At 37.6% G+C, this 20,721-nt stretch overlaps 4 protein-coding genes across 13 annotated transcripts; 3 read left to right on the top strand and 1 right to left on the bottom strand.

Moving 5' to 3' along the window:
• Positions 1-290: 290 nt before the first annotated feature.
• LOC6504794 (protein rolling stone) lies at positions 291-4,826 on the top strand. Of its 5 annotated transcripts, none has more exons than XM_014904977.3 (5): positions 291-763; positions 2,560-2,911; positions 2,972-2,974; positions 4,002-4,185; positions 4,243-4,826. In XM_014904977.3, exons 2-5 carry the CDS (start codon positions 2,683-2,685, stop codon positions 4,430-4,432), a joined length of 606 nt encoding a protein of 201 aa, XP_014760463.1. In that variant the 5' UTR covers positions 291-763; positions 2,560-2,682; the 3' UTR covers positions 4,433-4,826. The 5 variants fall into 5 exon arrangements, with proteins under 5 accessions (XP_014760463.1, XP_001964841.1, XP_014760466.1 ...); XM_014904980.3 differs by lacking the exon at positions 291-763 and adding an exon at positions 770-915; XM_014904978.2 differs by lacking the exon at positions 291-763 and adding an exon at positions 1,309-1,475.
• A 603-nt stretch (positions 4,827-5,429) lies between these two features.
• On the top strand, positions 5,430-11,913 carry LOC6504805 (protein rolling stone). 5 transcript variants are annotated; one of them, XM_032455274.2, is made up of 7 exons: positions 5,430-5,593; positions 6,404-6,477; positions 9,662-9,910; positions 10,737-10,962; positions 11,030-11,149; positions 11,207-11,390; positions 11,452-11,913. In XM_032455274.2, the coding sequence occupies exons 3-7, from the start codon at positions 9,809-9,811 to the stop codon at positions 11,780-11,782; spliced, it is 963 nt and encodes a 320-aa protein (XP_032311165.1). In that variant the 5' UTR covers positions 5,430-5,593; positions 6,404-6,477; positions 9,662-9,808; the 3' UTR covers positions 11,783-11,913. The 5 variants fall into 5 exon arrangements, with proteins under 5 accessions (XP_032311165.1, XP_001964839.1, XP_044571946.1 ...); XM_001964803.4 differs by having other exon boundaries at positions 6,269-6,477; XM_044716011.1 differs by having other exon boundaries at positions 5,430-5,599.
• LOC6505336 (sex-regulated protein janus-B) lies at positions 8,708-9,586 on the bottom strand. The gene is made up of 3 exons (XM_001964804.4): positions 9,350-9,586; positions 9,128-9,292; positions 8,708-9,063 (listed from the first exon to the last, which is right to left on the bottom strand). Exons 1-3 carry the CDS (start codon positions 9,399-9,401, stop codon positions 8,840-8,842), a joined length of 441 nt encoding a protein of 146 aa, XP_001964840.1. The 5' UTR covers positions 9,402-9,586; the 3' UTR covers positions 8,708-8,839.
• Positions 11,914-13,913: 2,000 nt separating the features above from the next.
• LOC6504816 (adenylate kinase isoenzyme 5) lies at positions 13,914-20,719 on the top strand. Of its 2 annotated transcripts, XM_001964802.4 has the most exons (9): positions 13,914-14,903; positions 16,403-16,714; positions 16,860-17,002; positions 17,428-17,610; positions 17,730-17,838; positions 17,929-18,214; positions 19,535-19,751; positions 19,887-20,051; positions 20,112-20,718. In XM_001964802.4, exons 1-9 carry the CDS (start codon positions 14,882-14,884, stop codon positions 20,514-20,516), a joined length of 1,842 nt encoding a protein of 613 aa, XP_001964838.1. In that variant the 5' UTR covers positions 13,914-14,881; the 3' UTR covers positions 20,517-20,718. The 2 variants fall into 2 exon arrangements, with proteins under 2 accessions (XP_001964838.1, XP_014760468.1); XM_014904982.3 differs by having other exon boundaries at positions 14,801-14,903; positions 17,730-18,214; positions 20,112-20,719.
• The last annotated feature ends 2 nt before the right edge of the window (positions 20,720-20,721 follow it).

Here is a 20,721-nt window from a genome sequence, read left to right as displayed (position 1 = left end):
GTAGGTCAGCCAGAATATCTATCGTCGAGTGCTCCTCGACAAGTTCAACATTTTTGGTGTTTTTTTGGGCTGTTACTGTTAATAGATATCTCTTAATTAGCCGACCTCTGGGGCTTCAAGTTCATGATGTGGTCAGTAGTGACACAGCAGTGTGTGCCACTGCTGTCAATATCATTGATATAGTAACGGTTGAAAAGAAAACATTTTATTCCCACGAACGAGAGGGCGTCAAGTGCTCTACATTTTTAATTGAATCTTGTGATGATATTTCGCGTATAAAGCCTGAAACGTCGATGGTCGGTTCCCATTTCCCGTTAGGCATCCGATGGGCTTGGGGATCGTCTGCCGACTGCCATAATCGAGCGATCACTGAGTTCCGATCGAGTAGCGATTGAATACGCCGGTCAGTTTGTTAAGCGAAGCGATCAAGTGCGCGTGCCAACCGGAGGAGACACCCAACGCCCCATATAGCAAAAACTTTTCAAGATCACTGCTCCGACTCACCTGGCTCCTTCTTTCTCCACTCCAGTCTGCTCTTTACTCTCTCCTTTATTGTGTCTTCGTATACTGCTTTCGGGGCTTGTGTGAATCATAAACATAACCATAACTCAGAAACCCCGGTGGAGTTAAGCGAAAAACGTTTTTGACGTTCAGTTGCCGGCTATACGCGACTCACGTCGGAGGTCTTCCCTCCTCGCAGTCTGAAAACCAACAAAAAAATCCCCTAAACTTCCTGTCCGCGATAAAACTGTGTGCACAAAAAGTAAATAAATTATATCATATAAAAATAAATAATAAAAAATATATGAAACCATGCAAATTTTTGACGACTTCTGCAAAAGCCTCAACAAGGAATTGCAACGAGCGAATTTTGGCTTCTCATACAATCGCGTTCATTTGTTCTATAGATCACAGGTGAGGTGTATTCCCTGTAAGTCTTGCCCAAACACTCGAAACAGACCTTATCGTTGGTGTAACGGCGCAGGTGGGATATCATACGAGAATCATACGATATACGTATCATACGAGCAGTGAAAAAGCCAGTAGCGAAAATAATTTATAAACATTGTGGACGTTGGAAGTTGTAATTGTTCATGTGAGATCATTTTCGTAAGAGACCTTAGCACGTGTTTTCCCAGTACAAATGTTCACCTAAGTGTTTTAACTGCTGAACTCAAACTTACAATTTAACTAACATTTAATTGCTGACACTAACGGTTTCTAATTCTTGCGTGTTGCATTCCCTAGACAATAGGCTTTTAAAATAAACTCAAAAAAATATAATTAATATAAAAATGTCTGTCTTAGAAATGTAGTCCGAGTCGGGCGCTGTTAAGAACTCAAATGAACTCGAATGAACTCAAATTAGTTCACACCAAGCCTTCCAGTCGAACCATTAAAAATGCAGCATAATGAGGAAAGTGGCGTGAATACCGAAATTTGAGTGCTCGACATACAAAGTTTTTAGTTTTATGGTGAGAAAAAAAGAGCACACGTATGCAATGCTAATTAATTCGAATTTAATTAGCGTGGCCCAACTAAAAGCTAAGTAAACACTCTTCACGCTACTCCCAGGTTTTGGCAGCTGTAGGATTCTAAACAAACATCAAGATTTAGTTCAAGAACTACACTAAGGTAAAGATTTTTAACCCACAACGATAGAAGTTATGAATGAAAACATTAATGTGATTGTTTTGATTTTTACAAAATGTACGCAAAAAAATGGCCTTGTACACCAAAGTTCTCGCAAAACAGTATATGACAAACACCTTTTAAACAGATAACAACTAACAGCTTCTAATCAGACGCTATCGTGGCTCCAACTTAGATACAAATAATTTACGCTTCATTCTGATAATCGAAAACATAACCAAATAAAAATGTAATGTTTCTGTTCTAATGCAAACCAAAATGATTCACATTCAACGAAAAATACCCTTAATGATTCACCCATAAATTTCTCGCTAAACATATCAAAACCAAATCAGAGGAGGAACCAGAAAATAGCTTTTGGCGATGGCCATAAATTTCCGGACGCACCTTATCAGTCGACAAAAAACATGCCCATAAATACCCATCGAGGGCGTACTAATCTAGGCAGTGAAATAATTTCGTTTCCGCCAAAATTTTAAGTTCAAATCAAACTAATTTGATTATTATTGCACGCGCGTAAACAGAGACTTTGATTCGGAGGCAAAACAAAATGTGACAAGGCGGACAGGCCCTAATTCTGGCTACGTCATTTAGTGATAAGCGGTTCCTGATAGGAGATTATAAGTTATAAGTATTTGGTATATATTTGCACAAATCAAACTATAGGTGTGGAATATTGAAATTGAAATGTTTTTACGTAAGAAACAGAAAGATAGTGTGACCTTACAGGTGATAACAAATTGTAGGAATATCCCTATTACCCGCAATTAAATCGTCTACTACAATGTCTGCGGGAGATTAGGCTTCTTATAATTGAAAAACAAATTACGCTTTATTTTAATAGTTATGAGGTCGTAAACTGTCATAGTCGGAAAGTACTTACGCTTTTTTTTAATCTCCCTACAGTGGCAAAAAGATGAAACCAACATAATATACCTATTATACCGATGGATATGGGCCCTGTTTTTTCTAGCGGTATACATTACCTGCATAATCGTCCAGTTCTGCGATGGCAAATTCTTTATCTACATGACAAACTGGGGATTCGGCCTTTGTACCATAACGATGCTGATTTCAGCCGTGCAAGTCACTTGCTGGCATTATGATTTAAAAAACACTCGAAGTCGTGTACAGGAGTCCGGAAATAAAGCCAAAACTACCAGAGGACTGAAGATGTATTGGTGGCTCTACAATATGACACTTTCATTAGCCCTAATTATTTCAACGGTTTACTGGGTGTTCCTCCATGGAAAGATGAGTAAGTAGACAATATTATTTTTTAAGTAGACTATATTAAATAATTTTTATTCCCTTGCAGACGGTATTAAAATTTTTGTAAAAAGAGTTCAACACAGTGAAGGAGACATCTCAGACCCTATAAAATATATATATTCTTAATCATGAGTTGATATAAGCATGTCCGTCTGTCTGTTTTTATGCTAACTAGTCTCTCAGTTTTGAAGCTAGCAAACTTGCAAACTTGAAACTTTGCTCACAATGTTCTTCTACTTGCGGGCAGTATATAAGTCGGAACGGCCGGGATCAGTCGACATATAACTGCCATATAACTAATTGATCGGATATGCCATAACTTTGGTGTTTTTAAGATAGATGGGACTGTCTACGGATTTCATTTTGGATCGGCCACCATATCCTATAGCTGCCATGTAACTTAACGATCGGAAATGGCACAACCTTGCTATTTTTAAAGATGCATAGGGCTGCTTCCCACATTTTTATGAGAAAATTGATTTGATGCTGAAATTCTCAAAAGGATCTCATAAGGACCAAATGATCTGATATATATATAATAATATAAGCTGCTACCTAACTGCAAGGGTATATCAACTTCGGCTCCGCCCGACGGCTATATTCGAGTTTTCCAACTATATGATACCCGGTACTCATCTGTGCCGGGACTCTCTTTTTTTCTGTAAAAACGATCTATAAGACTACGAGAAATAGAGCCATATGGTGGTGACTCCTATAATATTCACGCAGTTCTGATTTCTTTCGACCCGCTCCTCACAAATGGCATATTTCTGATTCGGCATTTATTGCAAAACTGTACAAAACTGCAAAAAAAAACTATGGCCATTTTATAGCTGGATAACAAAATTCAGCCAATAATACCCGGCCATGATACCCAGTACTCAGGAAGAATTTATTCTGTTTACCTACTAGATTTTTTTAGTTGTCAGAATTTATTTTTAGTTTTTAATAATAATAATAGCAATATTTCATAATAATTATAAATAATTAATTAATTTAAAAATTGAATTAATAGAAAAACTCTTGTTTCCATTTTTATATTAATAATATAAAGCATTCTTATACGTTTTTTTTAGACAAACCAACTCGTTTTCCTACCATAAGCATCATAACCCATGGACTGAATTCCCTGATGATGCTGATCGATTTTCTGGTCGTTGCATTTCCGCTCAGGATATTGCATATGATCTACGGGATGAGTCTGGCTATATTTTTCTTCATTTTCACCCTCATATACCATTTATGTGGCGGCACAGATGAGTGAGTATATAGACAGCCCGCATGTGTTAAAAACTCAACTTTATTTACTTTCCACAGATTCGGCAATCATTATGTGTATCCCATTCTGGATTGGAATAATCCCCAACGATGCCTGGTGACATTTGTGGGCATCTTCATTCTGATTATCTGCTACTGGCTACTGCTTTTTGGACTGTACAAGCTGAAGAGGATGTTCAATAGGGCCTTCAGTGTGGTTTGGACTCCTCATGCTGTGGGTCTGATATAAGGGATAGAATTAGAGAGACATGCATATTCATCTCATTAGACATCATTCATATATTGCATTATTAGAGTTATGTGAGACACTTTTAAATTCCATCCTGCATTCAAGCAATCACACACGCATGCATTTATTTATGTCTAGCGTTTTGTTAAGTTTTAATCTTCTGGTTCCTTAAAGTTGAATTGGCTTAGTTAGGTTAATAAACAAACAAAGATTTTGTTGGACAAATATGAATTCATTATAGTAAATATGAAATTAGTTAGAAGACCCGCAACGCGATATTTTTAGATTATGTGGGATGCATTGTAAGCATTATGGAAGTTAATAAAAAATACTAAGTAAAAAAATGTATAAGGCTGAAAATGTTTTCTATCAATTATTTATTTTTTAAGTTAATTTTAGATTGTACAGAAGAAATATTTTTACGATCTCATACCTCATCTTAGGAAACACAAATAACTGAAAATTAAAGATATTAGTATCTTATAGAAGACAGGTTCATTGATACGTGAAATTTTTGCAGATTTTTTACCTTATAACCCAGTTTGTAGACTTCTGAGTTTCTTCAATGACATCGTGATTTAGCGGTTTCTTTGTAAATGTTGTAATTGGAACACAAGGTGGTAAATGGTTCTTGATTGTAGTTATGACATTTTCTCATTAAAAGGTTGCCAAATACCAGGGCAAACTGTACCTCTTAGCCATTAGCCAAAAACTTCTACAAACATTTGCCAAAAAAAAACAATAAAAGAAAACTCAAAAAGCACACAAAAGATAAAAGAGTAATTAAGCTCGAACGTAGAAACAAGAGACCCGAAGGCATCCGTCATGCTTTATACGTTTTTTATCGTTCTGCCGATTTCGCAGAGCGAACTTGCCTCTCAATCGCACTCAAAACCCACACATACCTATCCAGGTGGAAACACACCTGGCTACCTGGCGTATGCGCTTACGATATTTGATCTCCCTACGATATTCAACTCCACCATGATGAAGATATACAAGCCACGATCAGTTGTGCGACGGGCTTTGCCATGTAAAGTCGTGATTTGATCGTCCCTTAATTTGTACATCCTACACCCATAGTGCGTGCAACTTTTGTATTGTCGTTGCATCTGAAGTTCTGGTGCATTGGCGCGTGAATGTAGAGTGCTGTTGTCGTCGGTTGGTGTAATACCTCTTGTAAAATAAAAATGCAAGGCACAGCAAACAAACAAACAACTCGAAACTGACTAGATACCGTTATGCAAAGTTGTTGCCATAGTTGTTTCTATTGCTATGGCCGATGCCGTTGCTGTTGATGTTGCTGCGGTGACCCAAATAAAAGCCAAGCCAAGCCGAGCTGGCCAAAATAATAAAAAAAAGACTGGCAAGCCAAGCTTCCAATTGGTACAAGATATTGCTGAAAAGACCGTAATCAATAAAACTTGAGCAGAAAAACGAAGATCTTTAAACAGTTCTGTCAACTTAGATCATAATTAGAATAGTGTTAAATCAAGTATTAAACAAAAATACTTTGTTTGGTGTGCTCAAATAAAAATTTACAGGCCTTAGCAAACTTTAATTTTAAAATTAACTATTATATTACACAAATATTTAATTACAGTTTGGAAAAAACTTAGTCACATATATTTATTTTAATGACTTTACTTTCCAAATTTTGTATATGAAAAAGAACTAGATTTCTTTTCCTTTGTCGTTGCTGTTAAAGTTAAATAAATTCTCGAAAGTGCTTCATTTGGTTAAATGTGTCGAAAATAAAGGAAGAATACTACGTATTCCTCGTATGCAAATCTTGGATTCTTTTATTTATCATATCTGTGTTTCTATTTCATTTAGAGTTTGGATTTCGCATACATATGGTCTCATTGACTTGAAAGCTAGACTCAGAATTTTAGGCACGTCCCTCTAAAATATTAATGAAAAACAAACTAAGTGAACAATTATAAATTTCATGTACACACACAACAAAAGAATCCAAGGAGCGCCTTAGCAAATTTGGACAAAACACGTTATTCTTAGGGGAATGAATTAAGAATTAATCGAAGGTGAGTAATTCTAATAATATGGGCTAACACTTGTGTTTGAATAGTTAAGGCATTTAAGCAGTAAGGCTTAAATAGAAAACTAGGAGGGATAAATTATCCAAATATTGTATGACAATTATCGTATCCCAATATTCCTACCTAGAATTATCAATCATGTGCGGTCATTAATTTCTTACACCTCAGATACTATAACTGACCCCCTTCAACGTTGTAATGTTACTTATTAAAAACAGGTTTCATTATATAACAGAAAATGGCTTTTAGAATGTGGTCGGGGCATTGGACTATTCGATTTACAATTTCAGTTGTTAACTGGTAAAAGGTAGTGCTTTATTTCTAACCATTTCCTTCACAAATATCAGAAACAATCAGGTCCAATAGGTTTTGTCTTAATTATCGTCTTAGAGTGCCAAATCAGGCCTAATCAAAGAGCTAATAAGTGGTCACTAAAAACTCAAGAATGTTTATTGCGGTTTTGATTCCATTAGTGAACAAAACTGTGGATCAGCCACTCAAACGTCATATGAAAGTTATTTTGACTATGGTTTTGACATTACCATAACAAATATTTCCAATGGCGTTGAACGCTTTTGATTTCGCTTTCATTTGAAGTGATTGAAAAGAATTTGAATTATTCGGGCTATCGAGAGTGTGGCTGAAATATCTTATCGTATCGACAAGAGGATCTTTATGGAGGCGTAAATCACTAGCACTAGGTCTAATAAGTTGGAATATCTTGCCATTCACCCAAGCTGTTTGACTGCATTCAGGCCAAAAAAATATTTACACAGCTTGTAAAGGTCAACTTGTTTTGGTAAAACTTGAAGAGCCATAAACCTATATATCATTTTAGTTAAATTGCGTTTTGTAACCCAAGGCAATTGTGAATTCAAATTGGCTAAATTATGTTTGGTAATTAAGACTTTTTATTAAATATATTTATTTGCGATATTTTATTTAGGCCTTGAACATTTTAGATTGTCATACTTGCTTGATACGGACTGTATGCTTATAATACATACATGTATGTATGTTCGTACTACTTTTTTGTTGACAAAAATTTAGCTCAAGAGACAGCCGAAAATACGTGGAAACCAAATGGGAATAATGGGTTGGTTAACTGAAGAGACCAGTCCACCACCCGCCCCGTTTTTACCTTCTTTTTCGTGTTGAAAAGTTTCATTAGCGTGTTGTTCGTGCAAGTTCAGGGACGTTGAGCATCGGCATACATCGCGCTCAAAATTATGTTTATATCAGAGCAAATCTTTGGATAAGTAATTAGAGTTTGTACGACGCAAACTGCCAAATGTTTTTATAAGTTAATAAAGATGTCGAGAAAAGTATGATTATACCAATGTTTCAAGCTATGTGTATACACTTGAAACGTTTGCCATCTTATCAGAAATAGTAATGTCGCCCCCAGGTAACCATAACAATAACAATAAAGTTGTTTATATTTTCAAAGTCATGGGGTATCAGAGCTCTGTAACTCTAGTACAAAGCTTAACCATTTTTTAAACATTACCCAGCCTTTTAGGTGCTCGACCTACACACCTGAAAGCTCAAGTCGAGGTTCTGTGTTTTTATTTTGCCACTAGTTCGACCTTAGCACGCTAATTATTTTTTGCAAATGTTCGTATTTATATTTCAGCAATTACCCGGCGACCAATGCCAGAGACATTACATTTAACAGCGCAGAGTGGCAACAGCCGGGTGACGAATAATTATTGTATAATAGAGAGGCCTTTTTGAAGCAAATAAGCTGTCTCATATGAGTAAATTGATCCATCAATGATGCTATTCCGACCGCCACACTCTATATAATTATATGAATAGACTGTCACATAATGCTCACATTATTGGCACGATTAAGCACGATTAAGTCTGCCAGGCCCAGCTTGTTGGTCTCCGCAACTGGCAGGCTTGTTTCGCATTTCGCACATTAGTTGCAAACATGACTGGGTCGGGCCGAAGGGTTTTAAATGCTTCAACTAAACATAAAAGGCCAAGGAAATTTGGAAACTCGCTATGGTTACCCAAATGTGTCTGGCTGGAGGTTTGGTGGGTTGGACAACTGTTATTACTTTAAAGTTTATATAAACATAATACATAAACCAATGAACAATTTCTAAATAATCTTAATTAAATTTTGCTTAAATTGTTACTATTCCCTTGAAGGCGTACGCAAATGGCTGCCATCATTCCAGACCCACGTCACATCCCCATAAAATTTGTCTCAAAAATTATTTACTAAGGAAATTTCAATTAAACACTTTAAAGTATTTCTAGAATTTAGGAAAAAAAATCGGAATACTTCATTCCCCAATTCCGAAAGTAATAATTCCAAATCTTAAAGTGTTACTCAGGGCTCCATGCCGCCAGACTCGGCGTCAATCTTATGGTCGGCATATCGGGGCTGAAGTACTTCACGGGCATTCTCGTGATCGGCCTTGCCCAGGGTCTGGGACCGGCCATAGAGCTTCATGTACTTCTTTTCCGTGTCGTGGATCATATAACCACCGCCAAGTCCTTGAGTGCACAAGCCCTTCTTCGATGCCTCCTTTTGTAAATCGTCGTAGACGTCGACTGTATGGTGGTGTGAGGAAATCAATCATCAAAATCATAGGTTTCATAGATTTTCTCAACTTACGGTGGTACTTGGCTCTGGCGTTGCTACGGATTACAATTTTGGCGTTACCCATTTCACCGTGAATATAGACGTAAGCCATCATGTACTTGGATTTCCCCTCTTGGATTTCAGCAATGGGGAATGTGATTAAATTGCGCATGGGGGTATCACAATAGGACCGAAACACTAATCCAAATAATTTGTGATTATTCATTGTTTTTGGAATCCCATAGATTTACTCACCCTGCATCGAGGGACGCCAGGCGATCTTCGAGAATTTTCTAAAAATATCCATGAAAATAAACCAAACTTTTCGTTTAACAAGAAATTTTTTATATTTTTTGTGGCTTTGTGTAAGACGAATCTGATAACGTTTTCTGAGGAAAATGAAATGCTTAGTTTAGCGTACTTGATGATTTTTAATTTAGTGCCTACTGCGCTGTTATGGGGCAACAATAATGGTCTCCCTCTGATTAAACTTGACTTTAAAATAATTAAAATATTGTAAAATCGATGCTAATATACTAATAGTTTTTTTTTTTTTTTTACTTTCAGAGTCTAGTGAATCCAAGTATGAAGTTGCTTTGAGAATGACTTTACTGTGGAAGTATTGACTGCATAATAACGTCTCGATTACTTACGTAATTACATAAAAACAAACAAGTGTTCCCGACGAAATCGATCTACAGGGAAACTAATAAGATGGGCAAACTCCAGGTGATCGTGCATCCAGTGAAAAAAGAGTTCCAGCGAAAAAGCTGCGGCTTCGACCATGATACCCCCGATGATTTCGTCAAGTCTCAGGTGAGAATCCAGGTATTCAGCGGAATGGGGAAATTTAAATAGTTCAATGTAACTTGAATGATAGCTCGAGTAGCTGTGACCTCGCGGCAACTTTATAAACGCCTACGATTGTCACGCACCTGGGCAGGTGTTTGTATTTGCTCTTTTGGGACTTTAGGCACAGGTCAATGTACAGGGCTGAGATGAGCTTTGAAATAATTTAAAAAGAAAATCAAATGCAAATAGTTTCAGTCCGAGTGAAAATCTTTACGCTCATCTTTAAAAATAGTCCTTTCAATGTTTCAAAATAAGTGCATCTGTCCTAGCCAAACCGCATTTACTTACCAACGTGAAAAAGCAGAAGGCGGTCGCCCATTTTGTATTCGACTTACCTTGAGCATATTTAATGGTTTCTACAATTCACAGTATCAATAGAAAGAGAGGTCACCCAGGGTATATCCACAAAACTTATATATGTCTATATATATATCTAAACAGAATATACATACACATATATATCTGACAGAATGGTTTTTTTCTTCGTAGACCGATTGTTCTTGCATTGTAAATTAAACCCTTGAAATATTCATAAGCAGAAAGCCGTTACTAACCGTAACCAGTCAAGTAAGCAAAACTTTAAACATGCGACAGGTACAATAAACTGAGCTTCTCAGTACGGCTAACCTTTAACCTTTGGACTAATCTATCTCAACTGTATGAATTCTTGACAGTGCTGCGGAATAATTCTCTATAAAAAGAGTTATGAATGGGAAATGCAATTTTGGAGGAAATTTTAAATAAATATTTTAAATCTAAAAATATAATATCTTACTCTTTATGTTTACAGTGGCAAAGCTGTGCAAAGAGCATGGCATATTTGTTCTACCGCTGGTTTATGGCTCTGTTTTTCGTGGGCGTAGTGATCGTTTCGATGTGGCCAGATCCAAACGATGAGTACAGCTATTGGTTGTATTTAATCTATATGACCAATTGGGGAATATGGATGTGCATGATGACCAATCTGATGGGTGCTATATTAGTCACCATTTGGCACTATCATCCAGAGTACGCGGGTAAGATCAGTATTATTAGTCTGAAACAATTTGAATAATTTTTTATATACACATTTGCATCTTTCAGATAAACTCTTGAATATGAAAAGTTCCTGCAGCTACTTTCGTGTCTATTGGGGTATGCACGTTATATCTCTGGTTTTATCTATTGTCATCACTATTATCTACTGGAGTTTACTCTATAATGGTATGAATTTGCAAAAAATATGCTGTCCTTTATCTTTAAAATTGTTTTTAATTAAAGTCAATGAGAGTACTTTGGACGCTACAAACGTGCTCACCCATGCATTTAACTCGGTTTGCATGTTCATCGATCTGTGGATTGTGGCACATCCCTTGAGGCTGTTGCAGATGTTTCTGCCCGTGGTATTTGGCGTTGTGTATGCCATCTTCTCCTACATCTACCAATCGTGTGGTGGCATTAATAAGTAAGTCTGCAAAGGTATTTATTATTAACAACAGGAAGATTAAATTTTGAACTTGTTGCAGAAAGGGTAAGCCCTACATTTATAATGTTATCGATTGGAGCAAGCCCCAAAACGCCTTCATCACAGTAATTGGCGTTCTAGTCCTTTCCTGTTGCATCTACATCCTGCTTTTCGCTTTCTTCAAACTGAGAATTTTCCTCCATCGACGCTGCCTCAAGGCCAGCTTCGTACTGCCCACAACTAGCGCCAAGAATAATGGGATGGACGATAAAAATTCAACTGGAAATGGAATTCAACACTCACCTTCACGCATATCCATGGTATTGGGCAACTTTAAAGGCTATGAAAATCAGGCTTATTCACCCAGTGGCGAACAACCGAACAAAACCTAGAATTTATATTTCATCTAGGAGATACTAGTAGTAATTAGTCGAATTATCCTGTAGAATTTACAACCAGTGATATTATATTTTATCGTTTTAGTCAATAAATTCTCTTTGTGAAGGATTATTGCTTAAATGCACTTCAAAGCTAATAAGCTCGCTAATTTGATGATTTCGATGGGAATTGAAATCAATATTAATGTGGCGAAAACAAATTTAAAAGTCTCATCAAAAATTCCATCAAATAGTTAAAAGTCAAAAAAGTAAAAAAGTAGCCGCCAAGAACCTTCAGGTTTGGTTGGTTGACACACCCGCCTTTGGGAACTCTACAGTTGATAATTAAAAATTGATGAGAGGCGACTCGTTGGAAATATGAGGACAATAGGTACTTATGCACTTTGAGAAAAATATTCAGCCGTTTTGTCTGGTTATGTTAGGTAGGAGATGTGTAAATATTTTACTCAAGCCCCTAATCACCTTTGAATGACTATATTAGCCCAAATAGGCCGAGAAGGACATCGTATTGGAGGCAAAAGACTATCAAGGGCAGGATTAATTCGGACAATCTATTTATATGCGATTGGAGTATTTCAAGAGATTTTCAGTATACGTTACTTCAGTATTCACTTGATCCAAGGTTTTAGGTTCTATATAAAATATGCTCTATAAAAAATGCAATGCAGAAAATAATAAAACAAAATCAAAACATTTCCAAAAAACAAAACTTCAATAACTCTCTTCTTTCTTTTGACACATGGTTGATTATTTATTTTTGGAAATTTCTGCAAGTCAATATCTTAAAAATATTATAAATAATTTATTATTAATTAATTTAATTATTAATTAATTATTACGAGTGAAACTTGAAACTCCCATCATTTTACGCAGGAAAAACCCGTTGACAGAGTCCTTAATCACAGATGTTAGGTTCGAATTGCTTAACCCTATGCTGACCCGTCTGCAATTGTGTACACACCTTGGCCAAAACGCGTAGCCTTAATTAAGTTTGAAACAGCCATTTAATAACCACGGGGCCCGCCCAATAGGCCCAAGGACAAGTTAGAGACACGGGCCACAATGCGGTGTTGTGGTCGAGGGGGTGGCTCATTGGTAAGGATTTACTTTACGCATAAGTTGGAATTTCTGTGGCAAGCCAGGTACATAAAGGTGTGTGTGTTGGAGTGGGTGACATTTTAGGTGTGGGTGTCAATGTCAATCGGTGGGCTGGTGTTGTTATCTTTGTTGTTGCTGCTGTTATTGCCACTGTCCTTGTGTTGACGCCACATGACATGTCAGAAATTCCAACAAATTAGGCGTCGCATCTGTGGCCAGCCATGGATCGATATGCCAGCAATTTGATCGATACAGAGTTTCCTTGAGCTTTGAACTTCTTCGGGTGTCCTTGCCCAGAGTCCTTCTTTTTGAGTGTCAACTTCAAAGTTGACCCAGCAAAACGAATCAATTCAATTATAATTGTATATTTATTGGAAATTTGGACAGCTGTTGTCGGCTTTTAGACTTGCCGAATCCTCCCTCAAGAGTCATCAACATTGAACTGCACACCAAACCAAACTGAATAAATAATGTCAATTAACAGTGTGAAATATTTACTGAAAGCATGCCCACGCGTCCCAGTGTTCTAATTCCCATCCAATGAGGTCGAAGTCCTGTCCACATGCATGACTCCCTACAATCCCAAGGGATTAATTAATTTTACTATTCTTTTTGTCATTGTCTGATAGCATGATCGGGCATATTTTTCTGCCATCAAGCTCATGAAGGTGTGTGAAGGTAAGATATATAAAAAGAATTTATTCTAACTAAGCTTTTTGACATTTCTTCTAAAGAATATTTATCCATTTTTTTCTCAAAACAAAATTTATCTATAGTACTTTTCTCACATTTTTTTATAAGTCATAACTTATAAAATTATATATATATTATAAATTATAACCTAGTAATCAATTAAATTATATATTTATTTTCATTTTTTCTTTTACTAATATTGTGATTCCCAACAAATTTTAGTTCACCTCTTGACTTAAACAGCTGCAAGTCAACGGATTTGTTTTCACCAATAATATGAATAAGAACAAATGTGGCAAACACAATCAAAATAGACGACAGGATACTAACACGCCAGCACACTGACAACCAAAAACAAGGAAAATATTTCAAAAAATGCGCTCCACATGTGTATAGGAAACGCACCGCTGGCTCCAGGACACAGGACAGGACATTGTTTGGAGCGCATAAACAAATGGCGGCTCATGAATGACACACGAACAGGTGAAGTCGTCGTAGTGAGTGGTTCGACGGTAGGGTGGGTAGTAGTTGGGTAGCAAGGAGGCGTTGTGCTGTCCTTTGGCGGTAGTGCGTGTGCCTTCCAGCGGGCAATGAAAATCCCGACCGTTCGGTAGATAAGCCCACGGATAGAAAAACCGAACTCCTCGGGCCACCCACCTACCATTCCACCGACAGTGTCATGACTGGAATTGCATGTGGTGGCCAGAAAACTGCTGGAAATCATAAAGTATTCATTAATTGGAAGCCCGCGCCACTGAGTGACCACATTGAGTGAATCCGCTGGCACAGGTAAAAACCGAGGCAGTTGTCAATTTTCAAGCTCAGTTTCGATTCGGACGCTCGGCGTGCAGTATGTGCCCGGTTAATTGAACCTACGAAGGAGTCGTATCGAAGGATAAATATCGGGTGGAAAGAACGCGAAAAGTTCAGAAATCAAAACATAACACCGGCAACGACATGTAGCTCGGCGTTGTGCGTGCTGCCGACGATTAAACGCGAGAACAAGTATCCCTGAGATATCAGAGCCACAAAACGAACACTAATTTATAATATACACACATCGGCGGTATTATTTTCACGGTAGCCATGGGCAGAATTTTACCGCTTTCCATGAATCTGAACTGGTTTTAAAAAAGCCAAAATTATAAACATAGTTTTTTTTCGAATTAAAAAATATAATTTTAAAGGCGGGCGTGTGCGCGCGAGTGAGTGGGTGTTTAGGTGTCGGTGTGTGCGCTTGTGTGGGTGCAGAAGGGAAAACACAATTGCGAAAATTCAGCTATACTGGCCACCGAATGGATAATGGGTATTTGTTTAGACACAGGTGAGTAATGGCCCATCCAGGAGATTTATAAATGAAGATTAGCACTGCCTCTCCAGGGCTAAAGATAACGAAAATAAACCTAATGAGTTCTGGGCTGAACACGCCAGAGGGAATACATTACCATAACACATATACCCCTTATGACCCAAACGTACTAAAAAAAAACTTTTCATTAATTTTTGTTGCACAGAATTGTAGACATCACAAAACAGTAGGGGACTGTAAATTAAAGTCCTGATTTTAAAAGGCCATCTTCACGCTGACCATTCCCTGGGATTAAAAATATAAGGCATACTTTTAGGCACTAAGTTCAATAAACATTTTTCTTAAATAAAAATTCTGGTGGATATGCAGTCTTCCTTTCTTAGTTAATTAAATCACCATGACATATTCAATGATTCACTCAAAAGACGGTCTCTGAAGACAAGTAAAATTGAAATTACGGCAATCATTGGCTTTGAAACCATTTTAAATGGCAATTATTTGTCACAAAATGACTCAAACCAAAAATACGAACGAATGTATGAATGTGAGTGGTTCTGTATCAGAATCGGACCTTGCCCAACGCTATAATTTGTATCGGAACTTCGAGCTCGGCCTTCATAGCTGCCAGGTCCTTGGACATGTTCGTTGACCACCAATCCTTATACACATAAATCCTGAAAAAACGCGTCACAAAAAACAACAGAAATGAAACGCAGAAGGGGAAACCCCAGGTCGGAAAGAGACAGCAACAATAACAAAACATGTCAATTAAATAAAACTGCAGGAAAATCAATAAAAATGTGGCAAGACCGAGCTAGTTCGTCGCTGGAAAAATCATGACACCGCAGATAGGGTGGTCAGTGGCCACCAATATCGTATTCTTTGGGCTTTTGCATTGTGGCAGCTTATTTTCCATGAATGAATTCAGGCGGTGACGCCATTCTACATATACTAGACGCGGTTGCCATATAATTAAATAATTGTTTAACATATTTTAATGATGTGTTTTTTGCGATTTGTTTCGTTTTTCTGTTCCTATTTCCCGCCCCACCTAAGTTTTTCATTCCTTTGCTGAGTGCGTGTGCTTCTGTCCGTAATTTCCGTACTCCTGGCAAATTGCTTCCGCCCTCGATGAAGGTTGGCTAATGCCTACTTGACACGTTACGGGTGCCCTTGCCTTGGCGGGCGTTAACTCGCCAGCACATCCGGTTTCCGGTTGAGTAATGGCTGCTCACAAGCTAAAGTTATCTGTTGCTCCTTTATGGGAAACTGAAAGAAAAAACAGAAAAAATTCGGAGATCTATAATTTTGTAGACAATCAACCTTTTAATTATAGAAAACTTAAAATTATATTCTTCAAAGCCTAAAGTTTGTGTACACATTTTACTATAATTGTTTCTTATTTGGAAACTACCATAAAAAAGGGTTGTTTTCTGTAAAATTTTGAAACTATATTTCACTAATTTACAAATTTTTATTACACTCCTATACTCATATTGAAAATATATTTTCAGATGCCACCGCGGCACAAGATACCGGCGAACAAGGCAACGATTGGAATCATACACGGAATCGAAATGGCCCAAATGCTGGAGACTTGGAGGCCGCCGCGGCGGCTGGCCATTTGGCCTCTACCAATATCGGCGGCATCGATATGCAAAATGCTGGAAAAATCAAATTCGATCCGCCCAAAGTGCCAGTGATATTTGTTTTAGGCGGCCCAGGTAGTGGCAAAGTCACCCATTGCGATACTTTTATGCAGGAGCGACGCGGAGTGACGCACATCAATATGATGGATCTGCTTCAGCAATATGCAATGGGCAATGGTAAGATATTATGAATGATTGATTATTTCCATCTAAAGTGTGAAATCAGAGAAAATAAATCCATAAAAAAGTAACAAAAAAATGCACAGCAACTATCTCTGAGTTAATTTTGAAAATGAAGTAGAATACACATTACTTTTTATAGACATGCAGGACTTTTCGCAACTGTCGTCGAAAACAGTCACCGAGGTGTTGATGTTGGAAATGAAAATGGCTCCAGCTGCCAAAGCATACCTAATATCTGGATATCCACGCTCAATGCGCGACGTTGTCGAATACTCAGAGAAGGTAATTTTCCCCACCATGTCAATAATTTTAGTTGCCATCGGCACTGGTGGCACTCCTTTACCATATTTATTATGAAGGCAATTTTTGTTGCCGCACACTTTATTTGCCCAGTAAATTGCTGTTGAGCTATTTGAACTAATTAACTAGCAAATAGGTCACCGTCGTCTCCCTGTGTGTTTGTTCGGCAATAATTCCAATGGGTTCACAGTCAAGTTCACGTTCGGTATCTATTATGTAAATTCTAGTGCTAATTGGGCAAACTACAGGACTCACAAATGTCCAGTCACGCATCCCAATGGCGTAAACTAAATTACAATATATAGACCTATCATTGCATAAGTAGGACGCACATTTTGGTGACACCTCCATACGAATTGTCCTCGATTAATTTTACTTTTTTTTTCTTCCTCACTATTTTTTTTTAGATTCAAGTCGTTAATGGCGTGATTCTAATATCCTGGCGTCAGTCGGTTTTACAAAAGCAAATCGACTATGGAGCCAAATTAGGTCATGTAGTACTCTCCTTAGCCAAAATGGAATTGGAAAATTTCTTTAAAAATGTGATGCCAGTCGCCGATTATTTTGATCAAAGCGACATGCTATTGGCTGTAAGTACTGTCAAGGTATTAACCTCTTAAAGTTGTGAAAACCACCACTTGATATTTTATTTTTGAGATATATTTTTTCTGAGATTTAAATATGAACCTTTACATGTTTTGTTTTACAGGTTAATGGTGAGCGTGCCCCCACAGAGGTGTATAAAGACTTTCGCACCGCTGTCCTCGATATACTCAGCACTCTCGAGAACCAAGAGGCCGTAATGAATGGAGTTACAGGTATGGGAAGAGGGATACATGATATACCCGGCAGTATAGTTAGCGTTGACACCGCACCAAGTCAAGCCCAACAAGCGACTCAAATTGCAGAAGGCACCGCCGCCGTCAGCACCACCGACACCACTGGCACCGCTCTGGCCAAAGATCTGACCTTGAATCCTACGGGTGGGGCTGTGGCCATCATGAAAACTGGCACCACCATTGCCGATGACGACAGCGGGGTGGTGATAACCCAGCAGCCAAAGCTCCGTCCAGAAGCCGGTCTGGATGAGTCCAACCTACCACCTATCATTTGGGTGATCGGGGGACCGGGAAGCAATAAGGCCACGCTTTGTCTCAAGGCCGTTGGACTGAATCAAGGCTGGGCTCACATAAGGTATTTAATTACACGGTGCGACAGTGAAAAAACACTTGTGAAAAGAGATAGTGTAGGTTGTTAATCTGGTCGAAGAGAACTCAAAAATATTTTTTTTATATTTTTGGAACCCTCCAATTTTTATTTATTTAAAAAAAACCGTTTTTCGGTACTTTTTTGCGCTTAAAAATTCCTGAACGCGTTTTTTTTCAACCGATTTCAAAATTTTCGGTGTTTTTCAATAGTTAAATGTTGTAGCTTTTGAAAAAAAAATATATCTTCGATTTTGTTGAACAAAAAGGACAAAATTTTTACACCTGAAACTGAAGTTTTCGACTTTTATTCGTGTTTTTCGGATTTTGATGCCAGTTTTTCGGTACAACTTACAAAAATTTGGCCATTTTTGATACATATCAATGTTGTCTCATTCATTCTGAATAAAACGAGACAAATTTCATCAAAAAATTATGAAAATTGGTGAAGTTATAACGCTTTTCCCAAAAAAAGTCAACTCAACCTAGCGAGCGCTTCGGAGGAACAATGTGTATAAAAATAAGAGTATATTGCTTTCTTCTGACAAAAATTCTTTCATTTTTGCCACATATTAATATTGTCTCTTTAATACTGAATAAAACGAGACAAATTTCATTAAAAAATAATAAAAATTGTTGAAGTTATAACGCTTTTCCCAAAAAAAGTCAATAAAACCATGGGAGCACTATAAGAAGAAGAGCATATTCCTGTCTTATACACACAGGTACTCCGGAGCGCAAGCAAGGTTAAATTGACTTTTTTTGGGAAAAGCTTTATAACTTCACCAGTTTTCATGTTTTATTGATGAAATTTGTCTCGTTTTATTCAGAATTAATGGGACAACATTGATATGTGACAAAAATGACAGAATTTTTGTAAGATGTACCGAAAAACTGGCATCAAAATCCGAAAAACTCGAATAAAAGTCGAAAACTTCAGTTTCAGGTGTAAAAATTTTGTCCTTTTTGTTCAACAAAATCGAAGATATATTTTTTTTTCAAAAGCTACAACATTTAACTATTGAAAAACACCGAAAATTTTGAAATCGGTTGAAAAAAAACGCGTTCAGGAATTTTTAAGCGCAAAAAAGTACCGAAAAAACGGTTTTTTTTAAATAAATAAAAATTGGAGGGTTCCAAAAATATAAAAAAAATATTTTTGAGTTCTCTTCGACCAGATTAACAACCTACACTATCTCCTTTCCCAAGTGTATTTCGTTTTTTTTTTTGTCGCACAGTGTTATCTATTTAAAATTTTTAGTTCATTTATTGTAAAAATATAATTTAAAATATTTTCAACTATTTTTAGTGTGGGTCGCCTTTTGCGGAATATCACTGACTCTGCACCACGTGCCAATACCGAAAGTTTTGCCGTCAAGGAGGCCCTGGCCGCCGGAGACATGGCTCCCGAGAAGTCCTTGAACCAGCTGTTGGAAACAAATCTGCGTCAATTGCAGGATAGAACTGGTATCATCATAGATGGGTATCCCAGGAATCTGCAACAAGTCAAGTACTTTGAGAATAAGGTAAAATATTCCATTATTATGTAATTATACAATTAAATTAGGGACTTGGCCTGTAAAAAGAAGATAAAAGCTAATATTTAAATTATACAATAACAAAAATATATATTAAATAAAATGTATAACATATAATTTTAGTACAAGCAACGCCCGCCCATTATTTTGCTGGACTGTTCGAAGCTTCAACTGGGCCGAGGACGAATAGACGACACAGTTTCCTCATTTCGTCGCCGCCTGGAGCTCTTCCGAGAGCAAACCCTACCCATGCTTAAGACCCTAGACTCCAGCAATCGTCTGCAGATTGTGAGTTACCTGATAATACAAGAGACACTAGAATTTTTATAAATTTCCGGGAATTCTCAGGTCGATGGCGATACAGACAGTCCGTCAGTACAGCGCGAGTTCGAGCGTCTCATCCGAAGTCACATTCAGCGACTGCTTAACCAAGGCGAGTATACGGATGCCATGGAGCCCCTGGGCAACCAAATGATGCGGAACGAGCAAACGGATGCCATTCTACACGACCTGGAAACGAATGTGCCGGGAGCAGTGCCCACGATCAGTCATCATGTCAGCATGATGAACGGACATCTGAAGAACCGGAGTAGTGCCGTGGGAAGTGGCAAGCAAATGATGAACGGTCATGTCCCGGGCAGGCCAGGAACAGGCGCCGGAAATGGAAATGGGCCAGTGGGACAGTCTGTGCCTGTTGATTTCCGACACATGCTCGAGGAGGCCGAGCGATATCCGGTGGACTCATATATGTAGAGAAACTTAAATGAGAAAAGATTTTTAGTTATAAAATCAACTAGTTTAGGAATATTGTTAATGCTGGTTTGTTGTTGAGTCAGGGACCAATGAAATGCAGTGTCCTTATAGCCTAATGTAGCAGAATTAAATTCTATTATTTCACCAAACATTTAGCAACATATCAAGTTAATCTTAAAGACGCCCATGTAGCTATAAAAATAAA

This window comes from Drosophila ananassae, chromosome 3R (genome assembly GCF_017639315.1).
Source record: "Drosophila ananassae strain 14024-0371.13 chromosome 3R, ASM1763931v2, whole genome shotgun sequence".
NCBI classification, from domain to species: Eukaryota; Metazoa; Arthropoda; class Insecta; order Diptera; family Drosophilidae; genus Drosophila; species Drosophila ananassae.
The sequence above is the reverse complement of the archived record's forward strand: the minus strand, read 5'-3'. Positions and strand labels throughout refer to the sequence as shown.